This window comes from Eptesicus fuscus, chromosome 14, assembly GCF_027574615.1.
Source record: "Eptesicus fuscus isolate TK198812 chromosome 14, DD_ASM_mEF_20220401, whole genome shotgun sequence".
Taxonomy (NCBI): domain Eukaryota; kingdom Metazoa; phylum Chordata; class Mammalia; order Chiroptera; family Vespertilionidae; genus Eptesicus; species Eptesicus fuscus.
Genome location: NC_072486.1, coordinates 30,776,168 through 30,790,956, shown reverse-complemented (window position 1 = coordinate 30,790,956; position 14,789 = coordinate 30,776,168). Strand labels below are relative to the sequence as shown.

At 38.3% G+C, this 14,789-nt stretch overlaps 1 protein-coding gene across 12 annotated transcripts in view; it reads left to right on the top strand.

Annotated features, from left to right (window-relative positions):
- ADAM22 (ADAM metallopeptidase domain 22) overlaps positions 1 to 14,789 on the top strand; it is a 165,862-nt gene that overhangs the window by 144,745 nt on the left and 6,328 nt on the right. For 3 of the 12 annotated variants that reach the window (XM_054726031.1, XM_054726032.1, XM_008149383.3), the window contains 2 exons: positions 6,255 to 6,355; positions 6,704 to 6,770. In XM_054726031.1, the coding sequence (XP_054582006.1) occupies positions 6,255 to 6,355; positions 6,704 to 6,770 (168 nt within the window). Of the gene's footprint in view, positions 1 to 3,693; positions 3,889 to 6,254; positions 6,356 to 6,703; positions 6,771 to 9,013; positions 9,125 to 11,372; positions 11,460 to 14,789 lie in introns of all 12 variants that reach the window. The other 9 variants (XM_054726025.1, XM_028157585.2, XM_054726028.1 and 6 more) reach the window with 6 other exon arrangements.

Sequence of the window (14,789 nt, the reverse complement as noted above, 5' to 3'; positions counted from 1 at the left end):
AAGATAAGAAGCAAACCCTTCTTTTTTTCTTTTTCCTTTTTGTCTACAAATGGCTTAATGGAATATAGAAGCTCCATTCTGGGGCAGAGTGGAGGCAGAAGCCCATACACGAATGACATCACTTTAAACCTGCCAGGGTCATCTTGTGAAGGGTAGAACCATGGAGCCTAGGAGCCAGGGAGAGTTCTTATACATCCTGTAGTTAGAAGGATGGCTATTGGTTGGTCCTTTTCTTTAAAGTCTTCAGGGAAGAAGGCCTCCATGATTTTTTTCAGTTGATGCTATTGCTTATACTTTAGCATAATTGCTTTAGGACTTAGCAGCTGTACACTTTATAACAAGAATTATAAGTTTGAGTTTCAGTTTTCAAACAGATTTGCAAATAGCAATAGAATAAGAAAACATCAGTTGAACTTGGACTTATAAGACATCTATATTCAGCTTAAATATTATCTTTCTTTGTCTGAAATGAACACACATCATTATGATTGAGGAGAAATAGAATGAACAATTAGATCACGTGTTACTGATCTATGCCTTCAGCAGAAATGCCCTTCCCCACTTCTTTTCTCTCTCACCTATTTTAGCCACTTTTGTTTTCCGCTTGTGAACCTCCCTCCTTTCTTTCAAGCCTTTCTTGGTTTGTTTTTATATTATTATTTCAATGATAGTCATGCATCTGTCAGTGTGACTTGGTACACATTACATAATATTTTTTAAAACAGTAAAGTAATCATTTTAATGATAGACAGCCCAGATACTGACAAAGCACTGGAGAAATGTCTCCTTCAGGATTAAGGTTAAGATTTAATTAAAACATTTTTCATTGTATTCTCATTTGGAAAATGTGCAAGAATTATTAAATTAAATACTATGGTTCAATGGACCCTTTTAGGAAAGATCAGACTTCCCTCACAATTCTTTTTTGAGTAAAAAGAATTTACTTAAATAAGCTTTTGTTTTCTTTTGGTCATTATTTATTTTTAAAATTCATGCACATGTCTAAGATATTTACATATGACATGGGAAATATGATGTACTTTTCCTATTATAAAACTTAGCACTGGTCAGGCCACCTAAGGTGATATTCAAGTCACTGCTAGATTCCAAAATTCTATGAAACCACCAAAATTTAGGAAGAAAGACACAAAGACTAGAAAAATAAATTCAATTTAAAGAGATCATTAAGTTGGTCATTTATGATCTTTTATAACAAATGATGAAATGTTATTTTCTTGATCATGGGGACCTGATATTCTCTATCTTCACTAAAGGTTAAACAAGAAGATATAGATTTGTTATAATATATAATGGATATTTGAAAAGGATCCATTTCTAGACCGTGAAAGGTGTTCTATTTTATGCTTGAGATCTTTAACAAAATTAATAATCATTAACATTTTTATGTATTTACTATGGGAAGAAAGTTACATGTAGTACTAATGGAATTTTAAGAATGCAAAGTAGTTTCTGTATTTTGAAATAGCTAAGAATATGACCTGACTGGGGTGAAAAAAACAAGCTGTCCCAGAAATTCATTGAATTTAAACTCCCTTCCAGCCCTCTGACTGAAAAGCATAGTTTACGATATGTTTAGCATGTAAGATGTTTGTACACTATGCAAAAGAAGAGTATGTACTGCACAGAAATTACTGAAGGAGTGGTAAAACATGCTCAGTTAAAAAAATAAAACCTGGGTCCCATCCATTGTTAGAGGTAATCCATGTAATCCTGTGCTATCAGCTAAGGAGGCCTTGGTAAATGCCTAAATGCCAGAGACATGCAAGGAGAAGGTAATTTGGAGGAATTAATGGGAAAAGTCAAGTGTAGTTGGAACTTGTCTTTATTTAATTTGAATTTAGTGAGTTACATCTTATCAGCTTAGAAAGATTATCATTAAAGGTAATAATGACAAACATGAGTTGTAAAGCATAAAGATTATTATTGGAAATGTGATGTTGAGGGGATATTCTCTGGAATTCCTTTATAAATATTAATATGATTCAAAAGGCAACATAGAGAACTTTGATTTTATTGAGAGCATTTTTCAAGCATTGATAGACAATTTTACTGATGCACCGCAAGAAAAAAAAACAAACATAATTGCAGAGATTAAAGATCTCTTGCATAAGAAGATATATTATTTGTCTTATATTATTAACACTATAAATGTGGAAGAATTGTATTATATTTTCAATAAAATTAATGTTTCATAATGTACTGGGGAACAGGAAGATTACAATTATGAGCTGAAGTCACTTAAAGGGTTAAAAATATTTTGAAGGATTATGTATCAAAGAATTATAGATAAAATTAGTCTTATAAATTTAATGAGGAATTCTTTCTTTCAAGGGGAGGAGTAGATTTAATTTCACAAATTAATATATGTACTTTATGTCAGAAAATCTTTAGATTTGTAGAGATGTATGAATACATATATAGGATTGAAATAATATGAGTGAGGATATTTGGTACTTTAGAAGAGTGAATGACCAAGTACTTCAAACATTTGAAACAGTGTTTGCATAAGGAAGCAAACATCTGAAAGTGGTATATTTTGGATAGAATTTAGCATCAGCAAGTAATCATGACTAGCATGGTAACTAAGGAATAACCAAATGAGAAAAGGAGCTAGCAAATGTGCACCATTGTTGGAGACCTTTTTCAGAACAGCTCTGTTTGAAATTCTCCATCCAACACTACTCCGTGCCCTCCAACAATAGTACTGAATGGAACTCAATCAAGTGTTTTATTCAGTTGGCTGCTCGTGGGCCAGGCACTGGCAAATGATTTGATTAACTACTGAGGAAGGGGGCCGACTAGGTAGTCCGATCTAAAGTTTTTTACCCTACCCCTTCAGACAGAGGAAGTAATAGGAATCTGTTCCAATCTTCGTTAATTAATCACCAGAGCGAGTAGAGTCAATAACAGGGCAGATTTCCCCCTGTTGCACTCCTACAGTGGAGATAGAGAACCGAGGTCACCCACAACCACCTACAATTATCCTTCCATCATGTCATCAAGATTTGGCTATTTTTCAATCCTTTCTTCCTCTTGCTAAATTATCTTCCTTTACATCTTCTACTGTGCAGTTATAGAATTATATGTTTGACTCACCTTTGAATCTTTTTCAACTTCTTCATATTTTTGTGCAATGAACAGTGAAGTTCCAAATTGAACAGAGACCTTGAATAAGAGTTTATTTGGATTAAGTTATAGAATATAGCTTAGAAATCCATCTGTTTTTTTAAAGACCAATCAAGGGTACTTTATATAATGTTTAGAAATCATGAATAGTTTATTCACCATGGTGAAAAAAAAATGATGCCTTATCCGGGCAAGGACTGACTGTCCAACACGGCTCCTTCGGCACCATTTTTTTTTTTAAAGACAAAAGCTGCAGTGAACACCCTAAGTATAGTGAATTGACAATGGAAAACTTCATCTTTCTGTATTTTCCCCTTAAAGCAAAGCTTTATTCATTCAGACTGTAAAGGCTTCAGCAACTGCATTTCTGATCTCTAGGAGGACTTGAACTTGTCACATGTATGAATAATCTCATGTGTTGTTATGGATTTGACTCATGTAGATCATTATCCCTCCCTCTTTTTTTCCTGAAATAATATTTGTATATGTCTGTGTTCATGTGTGTGTGTCTTGTTTTCTGACTCTGAAATGTTTATTATGCCTTAGACAGTTACCCCAGGGAGATTATGTAAAAAAGCCTGGAGATGGCGACTCTTTTTATAGCGACATTCCTCCCGGAGTCAGCACAAACTCAGCATCTAGTTCTAAGAAGAGGTCTGCTTTTCTGTCGCATTTTCAGATTTCTACCTGTTCCATCACACATTATTCCATTAGTCAGAACATTTCATTATTTTGCAGCAGGTTTGATTACTTCTTCCTTCTTTCTTGAATGTTAAAAAAAATAGTATCCTTTGTTCTTTGATTACTCTGATTCAAAATGCCATATGCTCAGAACCACTTGTTTAACAAATCAGACCAGAAATCCAAACAAAACAAAACAAAACAAATAATGTTAAATCTATATAAAAACCCTACAGCTTTTCAATCTTGCTCGTTATATGGCTTAAGAAACTATACTTAGTATTCTACCATATTTTAAATGGTGAGCTTTATGTCATGTTTGGTAGTCAAAGAAAAAGGTTACTGTCATGCTTCGATAAAGCAGCTGTTAAAATAAGTTGGTAATATGAATGCTGTGTTGACTATTTTTTTAATTGTAAATATATCAAAGCTAAGCTTGCTGTGGAAAAAAAAAAAAGACCGCTTCTCTGTGAATCATATATTTGAATATTATGATTTTGCCTTTTATGCCTGGAATGATTATTTCTAGACTTTATGACTTAGAGCTTGGTTGCCAGTTAAATTTAAGTATATTTAATGCTTTAAGTCCTATAATATTGTGGATGGGGTTAAGATATTATTTATATGTCTTAAACTTTGATGCTATATTTTTGCTCCAGGAACTTAAGATGTATGACACCATTTAGAATTCTGCATGCTTTATAATTGCTTAATAAAATAAACTGATAGCAGAAATAAATAGGTGGGATGTTTTAGGAAAGAAGACGTTTATTGAAAGACGTTTAAATCTTCCTGTGGAGAATTATTATTTTTTTTAATTGTTGGTAGGGGTATAATATATAGAAAAAAAAAGATTGATAGCCCCAATTATTACTTTGGGCATAGTAATAACTTTATAGATTGAAAGGTAAATTGTTAGTTTATTGAAAAGAAGCATGATCTCTCCTGGAGTTCTAACGAGAGTGAATCATCTGTAGAAAGTCTGCAGTGGATTTCACTCTTTATAAATAATCAGGAAGGACAGTTGACATTGGGGAGATCGGGGAACTCCACCTTGTGTGGAACTACCTTAAGCGTCAAAGGGTGTTTTTACTAAGATAGCACAGCTTAAAACAAAAGTAAAAATACTGTTGTTTTTTTCACAAGTACAATTCTACGGAAGGATGTTAAAAATTTATTCTTTTAATTTATTGGGGGCTTCTGGAGTAAGAGAATAAGATTTACTTAAATTCTCTCAGCATGTAAACTTCTTTTCTCAGTCAAATATTTAATGTTAAAGTAAATAATATGGTAAATAAGTGGAGAAATCAATGGGTCCCAGTAGAATTTCTGTTGTCCTGTACAAAAGGGGCATCATTCTTAATCAGCAAATGATGTTGAAAAAGTTCCAATTTAGGGAATTCATATATAATAATTGTGTCGATTTATTTTTATTCAATAGAAGAAAGTTCCTTATAAAATAGGCATTATTAGCATTAACTGGAATACTATGTGGAAAAGATTTTTAAGTATCATGCTATTTTCTACAGTAGCTCAAGAAAGGTTTGAAGTATTGACTTCAATCATTCCCAGATTTTAGCAAAATCTCAAGGGGTTATGACTTTTAAGCAGTTAAAAATAGTATCAGATTATGTGACTTCTAAGTATATGTAGTTTGTTAAAATAATTTTCTTGTGTGGTTCAAGGTAGGTGTGGACATTTTGCTTCTTGTAGACAATTCATTTAAAGATGCCAGGACAGTTCATTTAAATAGCAGAAGGGTTTCATGGTGCATGGCCTTTGTGAGAGATACTCCCACAACAAACATATGACTCAGCTCACTTATTGGGCAGTTAACTAACAGTTAACACTCATTGGACAGTTAACTACATTTTGGGGGTGCCATATATGTGGAGAAAATGCCAATTCTCAGAAAATAATTTTATTGTGTGTGTTTTTTTTAAAAACTAAGTATTACTCTGATGAAGTTTAGCCAGGTTAAATAGAACAAATCTTAATGAAATCTCTTGGAAGTCCATGTTCTCATAATATTTGAATGGAAACCATTGCTTTACAATTAAGAAACATCTATGGTGGGACCCCATTACAACTCTGCTACTTGGGTTGTATAACCGAAATATGTAGTGAATTTGCTGTACGTAGTGTTTGTGCTCTGGGGAGTATAATTGACTTGCGTTGTATGCTGATGCTTTTCAGTGATAAACTGTTGTAATGGGGTTCCATTGTATTTGACTTTTCTTAAATTGAATGTCGTGTAATTTTGCCTTTTTCATGAAGATGTTCATGTTCTGTTCATTCTTTCATTTTAGATTTTTTTCTTTCTTGATTTATTTAACGCACAGCAACGCTTAGAAGTTTTGCTTAATGATTTCTAAACATTCATTTGGTTATATTTTTGCACAACATATACCCATTTTCAATTTCAGGTCAAACGGACTCTCTCATTCTTGGAGTGAAAGGATTCCAGACACAAAGCATATTTCAGACATCTGTGAAAATGGGCGACCTCGAAGTAACTCTTGGCAAGGTACAGGGTGGCATTCTGAACCCATCTGTCCACATAACCCAAATTCTATCTTCTATGGCTCCTGTTTGTAAAGACTTGCTCTTTTCTGTAAGCTGTTTAGCTCTTCTCCCAGTAGAGAAAGGGCATTTATTATGAGTTCAGATCCTTTTTTTCTTGCATGGGAAATGAGCGGATTTGAAAGCACCAGTGCACTAGACACCTTGGGATGGTTGTATAGAGCTGTAGAGCCCTGTGCTCTGGGTGATGCTGGCGGTAAATGACACTCACTTGAAATACGATGTACTTAAACATATGGTGGTTTTTTTTATTATTTGTATTCAAATCTAGCTATAAACTATCTTTTTTCAGGTAATGTGGGAGGCAACAGAAAGAAAATCAGAGGCAAAAGATTTAGACCTCGGTCTAATTCCACTGAGTAAGTCTGCACGTCTCCTGGAAAAAGGCTGTCATCCAAGGTCCTGTGCAGTTAGTGTGGAAAGTTAATTCACCAGCTCGGCAGAGAACTGTCAACCAGGCCTCTGGTCTTGGTTTTGTCTCTTCAATTCCTTTTTTGCCATTTTAAAATTAACCATGGCTTTTCTCTTTCACATAGGCATCTCCGCAACGGTGCCCAAAGCAATATTCACTGACAGTGCGGGGGTCTGGCCCTCGCTGCAGGCTTTTTCTCCCGTTCCCTGCCATTGTGCTGTCTTGGTTGCGTTTGAAGGGAATTTTGATAACATTCCTTTCTTCTCATCCCCTGGGGGTCCAACCATTTCAGAGGGGTCACCCTTCCTCTCCCCAATATTCACACAGCCTAGAAGCATCGGGGGAAATTCCCACCGTCCTAGAGCATGATACTGCTCACTGGGTGACGCTGCCTCTCCCAGGCTTCCTGGCTGCTCTCTAAGCATTCTCTCAGACTAATGGGATTCCTTTCCCTTTCAAATTTTTCTTCCCGGGACATTTATAAGGGCATTTACCTAAACTTGCTCTTTAACGGAATCATTGTCACTAAATGCAACACTATCCATTTTGAAGGATAGCCACATTTTTTTTTTTAAACTGGGGATGGGATCTGAAGTTACATTTAAGTCATAATGAGTTAAACACATTTTTGTGTTTGCTTGTTTCTCCACTGAATAAAGTACAAGCAAAACTAAGCTTCCCTAAGCCCCATGGAATAAAACACATCCTGACTCTGCTTTTTGATCTTGCCACCTGGTTTTAATTAACCATGTTTTTTTTTGATCCATTTAAAACTTTTTTTTTTTTTTTTTACTGATATCTCAGTTCAGTGCTAGCTATTCCTCCAGGATCTCTGTTGCTTCTTTATGACTTCAATATTTAAAAAAAAAAACAAACTGAATAGCAGGTATTGGTTAACTGCTTCTCAAAAACTTATGTTAGCTTTTCCATCGTATACCCTGCCTTTTTCAGTCCAGGACAATAACATTGCCCTGAAATTCGGACCTTCCTGCTGATGGTATTGTCTTGTAAGTGGCTTGTCAAAGTTTACTAGAGGATATTTTACCATAGAAACAATAGATAGGTTCAAGTGATACCATTGCATGGTCCAGAATGGCATCATAGAACTCCATCATAAATAACTAATCTGTTAGAGTTTATCTTATACATCCCCAAAGTGCTTGGATGCTTTAGGACTCATTGTGGATAAACTCTTCTTGGAATGTTGTTTGATTTATTTTGCATGAGGTCACCTGGTAAAGAGCTCCTTAACTTATCCCAGTGGCTCACAGAAGTACAGATAAAATTGCAAAATGTTCTTCAGAACTTCCTACTGTTTAGTTTTCTAACAGTATCTCATATAACGATGCTTTGAAAACTCAAGTGACTAAGAAAAAAAGATCCAACATTATATTAAAACTATGAGTTTAAGACCCAAAGAATACTTGGTGTTGAGCAAGATTCATAACAGTGTTTTTTAGAGTGATCACTTATTTTTACAATTTTTTTCTGTAAAATTCCCACTCGCATCATATGATAAATACTGTACTGCTAGCTTGCCCTTGAGAAATCTTGCCTGTGAGATAATTCAGTTATAAAATATTTAATAAAAGATCATAATGGAATTATCTTTATGAAGAAGAAATATAAAGGATTCCCTCAGGATTTTCAGACTTTCCAGATTTGGGTTACGTGTCTCATGTTACCTAAATGGAGCCAAGTCTGTGAAGCTGACCACACACTTTATTGTACAGGCACTATACTGCATACACATTTTTTTCTTAGAAGGAATACTAATACATAGCATATCAAGAATTATATTGACAAGTTTTTTTTAATACTTTCCATATTTGTTAAATAATCCCATTTGCCTCTGATACAGCAACATCATTTGTGTGACCGTATGAGGAGCAGAATGACCATGGAAAAACACATCTTTTTAATTTTTTTAGACTAAGAGGTATTATCAGATCTGTTATTTCAACATTCCTTTTAGTATCTCATCATCCCAAAGGATGATGAAACATTGGGACATGAATTAAAACATGCACCACAAATGCATACTCTGCTAATTAACAACACAAGATATCCTTGTTTAATGTATTGTTCCCCCCCCCCCCCCCCGAAAGCTTTTGCATCTTCCTCACTGTTGTACGTGATGTTAAACAAGTTTTTGGCTTAGACTTTGTATTATATATTGTGTTTTTACAGGAGGGAGCCCCAAGCACCTGAGCCTGGGCACTCCCTCGCCCCGACAGTCCCATCCCAAGGCATAAGCCCCGGGGGCTCTGACAGCCCCCAGACAGGGAGTCTGGATCACAGGTCAGTCTCCACCTGCCCCTCCATTCTGGGCTGCCACTTAATCTCCCTCCAAGTCCCTTCCTTGGCTGAGAACAGGGTCATTTAGTCTCTGACTGACCCCTGGCGTCTGCTCAGAAGTGGTCCTGGTCCAGCCAGCACCAGCTGGTTTTCCTCTGCCTTTCTCTCCTGGAGAGCACACACGGCTCTCCTATCCTGTCTAATGCATTTTTATTTTATTTTTTTTTGCATGTTGCGCTACAAGCCAAGTCAAGCCACATAGGCAGGTTTACAGCAGTTTGATAAAAACCCCAACACTCCAGCCACCACGACCTAGAGTATTAGGAAGGCCGCTGTGATGGCACTTTCACAGCAGATTCCGGAAGGAGCAACAATTGAGAGCTCTCTTCAATGACCTCTAGTGAAGTGATCACACCCATCTGAGATGCTCCCTAAGAAGAAGGAAAAGGTCCATCAGGGGCAAGTGAAGCCATGTGGCTGCAGGTTTCATGGAATAGCCATGGTACCAGTCCTCTGAGCTTCTAAGATTGTCAGTGAAAGGAACACATGTCTCTTGGATGTGGCCACCTGCCTGTGGGTGATCCAGTTTGCTGTGTGGCTGTGTGTCACCTGATAACAACTGCTGCATGGGCTTTTCCCAGTTTTCCCCAGGCCCGAGCGTTCACGAGTCTTCATCTGTGGCTGCACTTGCTTTTTGATTATTTTTTTCTTTTTGTTCGGTGTCTCCGTGGAAATCTTTATGCAGATTTTAATGGCTATCTCTGTGAAAAGCACAAGTTGGCAATGATTGTGGCTAAAGGCAAAACGAGTGTGAGTTGTTCCAGAATCAAGGGACACTGTCTTAGCAAAAATGATCTTATAAGCATATAAAGCACCCGACCCTTCTCTAAGGAGGGAACTTCATGAACTATTTTATAGCATACACTGGGTATAGCTAAAAACAAGGGAAATGACTATGGAAAAAAAATAATCTAATTTGTTTATGTAACTATGAAAATATAGTCTTGACTTAAATGTATTTGCATTTAAATACTTAAATGTATTTACAAACTAAAACTAAATATGGAGAAAAGAAGCAAACTGGAACCACAAATAGTATATTTTATCATTTCCCCTGGTTTGTTTCCAAATAACCTTAAAAGTTTTACAGAGCTTGATCTTCATTGCCTATAGTGTTTCTAGAAGGTACTTTTTAAAATGAGAAAACTCAGTAAAATCTCCAAATTCGTCCAAGGCTGAATTTGTTGAATCTAGATTTATTTTAAGAGGGCAAATTCTAAGGGAACATGCTTTTGCTTGCCCGCCCCCTTCCCAACCCCTCCCCCAGCATAAAAATAAAAGGAAACTCTGAAAAGAAAACAAAACTTGCACTCCCAATTTTAATACCTTTAAGATTTTCCTTTGTGATTAATTCTGATGGAGACTTTGCCAGATCCACCTGGGAAATGCTAACTTCGGCCATTATTATCCGCTGTCAATCACTCACATGGTGCTCACACACTCAGAAGGTAACCTGTGAGGGCCGTTTCATAATGGAAAATGAACACTTTAGTCTGGAGTGCAAGCGGACGAGGAAGGACCATGACAGCTGCACCTCAATTATTAAACCCAGCCTCAAGGTCACGGAGGCCTGTCGGGACCACGATGAATGTGCGTTGGGGCTCCAGAATCAGAAGAGTGAGACCTTTTCCGCTCCTTCTAGAGCTGATTGGAGCGCCTTTCTTGTTAATTCCAGCTTGGGATCTGCTATCAGGAGAGAGACAGAGGCCATTTAAAGTCTTTCCTTTCATATTGGAAAGAGAACTTGGCTCCTTTTCATTGTTCTTGGGGTGATATGCCCAAATGCCAGGTTGGAATGGCAGCCCTCAGGGTTCTCAGAAAGTGCCATTACCATTTGAAAACCAAGGAGCTCAATGAGAGGTGGCCTGGAAAATGCCACTTTGGAGGTGGGTGAATGGGATTGCTCACAGCACTATGATTGAAAGAGCTTCTGAGTCACTTTGGGAAACCACTGGAAAGGCTCTCCTGAAATGTGTATCCGTTCTAGAATGCCCTGAGCCTTGTGGTAGCTGAGTTTATGCTCATGTGATTGTACAGACTGCCTCATAACCACCCAACATCCATCCAGGTTTATTTGCCATAGTCACTTGCATTTGGAGGGTGAAGAACATCCTTGCTAAGCTTGTGCTGTGTGTTTTCAGATTTTTCTATCTTGTTCTGCTTTCTTTGTTCCTTCCATTGCTTTCTGCAGGTATTTAAGCCCATGGTTCAAAAGAGACTATAATGTAGCTAAGTGGGTAGAAGATGTGAATAAAAACACTGAAGGACCATACTTTAGGTATTTTATAAATTAATTTTATATCCTTTTCAAACTCTCCCAGCACATACAAATACTGTAGTGTGACTGGCTCTCCATCTTGTATCTCCCAATACAAGTTCCCAGAGGTGGAGAGGGTCCTTGTTTCTTTGCTGCCTTTTGACCTCTGTTTTGGGCTTCATGAACAAGTCTGGCTCTTTCCTGAATGTTTCAAATGAAGCCATTTGAAAGGGTTGCCACTTAGTGCATGTCCCTATTACCATCTCGAGCTTTTTAGTAGCTTTCTCTTCATTTTATGCTATGTAGTGTTCTATGGGCATGAAACATCCTTTCCACTAATAAAGAAGCACTATTAACCCGAGCAATTTAATTTCTAGAATTTACTTATTCCATAGTGCATTTTTCCTACTTACCACCTTAAGAGTGCATAGTGCATATGAAAACTCAAGGAAAAATACAAAAAGGAACTAAATGCAATTGGTGACATTTTACTTCGAGTAAAAGCAATGATCAGCTGTAACTTGAAAATTACTGAGAGAATATTGGCCACATGAGAGTGTATGGAATGAGTTTAGGTTGTATTTGTTCAGTACAACCATTTGCTACCAGAGAAGGGCTGTGCTGACAAGTGCTTTACAGATTCGCAGCAAAGCTAAGGAATTTTTTATTCCAATAAAAATGCTGTGTCTAACACTTCAAATAGAACAGGAAGCAGATCTGCAACATGTTCTTGATTCACAAACAAGCAGGTACAGCATCTGTACATTTTAGAAACTAGCATATTTACTCAATTCCCCGCAACGCAAAGAATTTCCAAGAGCTCTCAATGGCATTTTTTCTACTCTTTATAATATCAGAGTGATTTCCTAAAGACAAATGTCCACTTGATATCTGATTACTTTGTGACAATAACATAAAGAAGAAAATATAGGCTGAACTACTACCTCTGCTGAATACAACTTAACTATAAGCTTTTGATTATTTATTGCCATGACTTGGGTCAGCATTTAACAGATATCAAAATATATATGTGTACCTAACTCTCAGCACCCATAAAAGGTGGACTTTCTCTTCCTGTGTACCATTTAGCTTAGACACGTATAGTTTGAGAAAATGATTAGACCTACCTGCATTTGAATTTGATCCATACATTTGCCTATGCCCCAAGGAAAGCATAATCCCTGCCTGCTCACAGAAATATATCCTGCTTTTACACCCCACCTTTCCCTCTTGCCCTGTCCCTCTGCTTATACCACTTTCCCACTGAACCTCAAACACATACACTCACATTCCGACATCCCACCCTCACCTGTAGCTCCCAAGATGGCCAGCGTCAGGAAGACAGGTAAGATGGTTTGGAATGTTATTTGGAATCTTGGCTCCCCTGCAGTCCCGTTTCTCCTTTCTGTCTTCCTCAGGCTTGTGGGCAGATTATAATTTGTATCAGTCACGGAACCAAAAGAGAACACCTTTGGTCCTATGTGGGCTAGGGCTGATATGCCTAAGTGGACTTAGCATTCTGCAGCAGCAGTTTATGAAATGGTACCCTGGAAGAGTTGATTCACCTCCCCTGGGTGAGCTGAGTAGTGTATGTGGCTCCCAGAGAAGAGTTCACATTTCTTCCAATCGGCACCCAGGTCTGCCCAGAAGCTGCATGACTAAATGCAAGTTGGATGGGGAGAGGCTTTAGCACCCCCGGTTGCACGTGCAAAGCTGCAAGGGCAATTTTAGAGGGTTCCTTTACCGCCTCTGGTAATATGAGATGTGGGTTTCCACAGCGGATAGTCATATTAAGAATTAAATTTTTTTTTTTTTTTTTTTTGGTTTGTTAAGGTCAGACTTGAAAATCAGTACAGAATTTCGGTGGAAGTGGTGACTTATTGAGATACCTAGGGCTTTTCACACAAGGATTTTAACACAACAGAAAGAATTTCATCCACTCTCCATCCAAGCCATGCCTCACCTCCCAGGCCCCGAGGGCATCCATGCCTTGGCTGACGCTCTTTGCCAACCCTCTGCTTCAGCTCGGGTCTGCTTCATTGGCCGCCAGGTCACTCAGGATCACTTTTCCTGTCAAAACCACCAATGAGGGCAAAGGTCACTTTATTAATTACCCCTGTGTGGTGTAAGGTTTCTGGCATCATTACCAAAACGCAATGAGGACTTAGTGAATGCAGGAAACTGGTCTAAATACAGCCAGCTCTTTAACATATAGTATCCACATGACCACAAAGAGCAAAGCAAATGCCAGAAGATGTTGAGTGATCAGAGGGCCTCAGCTGTGCTCCCTTCCCCAGTGCTCATGTGACTGGCTGCTCAGGTTGTCGTGGCATACATCCAGGACTTTAGGAAGGAGCGGGTGGGTCATGGCAAGAGGATGATCTCCCCACACCTAGATCCTGGAGGTAGTTCCGTGGGTGACAGGGCTTTACGAGCCCCTAGGAGGTATCCTTACTCTTGGGTATTAGCGGATGGATGACTCCCTTCATCACCGGAATTTGAGCCCACTCCCGGGACCTCATGGAAAATGCCGTAACTCTGAAAACGAACTTAGTAACTGTCATGTATTGCGTGCCTTTATTTCCCACAACATCATGAGATGTAGGTATTCTTATTCCCTTTCTATGGATGGAGGAAATTGAGGCACAAAGAGTAACTCACGATAGCACAGCCAGTTTTAGAACCAGAATTATGAGCCTGGCTCTGACTCCTAAATCTATTCCCTTTCCATTTCACTGTAATTACTTAAAAGTAACAGGGTGGGCATTGACTATGTACAGCCTATCCTAGGATCCTTGATAAATCCTTCAGGATTAGGCTACTATTAAATTTGCATGTGGAACGCAGACAAGAGGTAGACCTGTGTCCCTTGTGTGTACCTGTGCTGGGGGCAGAGCTGAACTGAGGTTGGCCTTACAGGCATATCTCCTAAAGGCAGGCCCAGGAAATCTGATGCAGCCCTAAGACCTACCACAATGCATTGGCACACAGACACACTTCCATTGTGTAATTCTAAATGGCACCCACGATGGTTATGATGGTTTTTAAAAACGCGCTGATGTTAATGGATAGCATTTGTCCAAAGATTGCTTTGTCAGTGAATAAGCTGGGCCCATGCCTGGGTTCCAGTGAACGCGACTGAAACCACCAGGCAAGTAGCCAGGGTCAGAACAGAGCCTAGAGGTGGTTTGGAAGAAATGTCAAGTTTGTTTTTGTTCTCCCTAAACTGATTCACCCTGCCTTGTTCTCTACTCTTAATCTGACTCCTGCTCTGGGGCTCTCCATCCCCCCCGAGATAGTCCCCTCTATGCTCTCACATTCCACCCAACCTCCAGGACCCCCAGCCCCTCC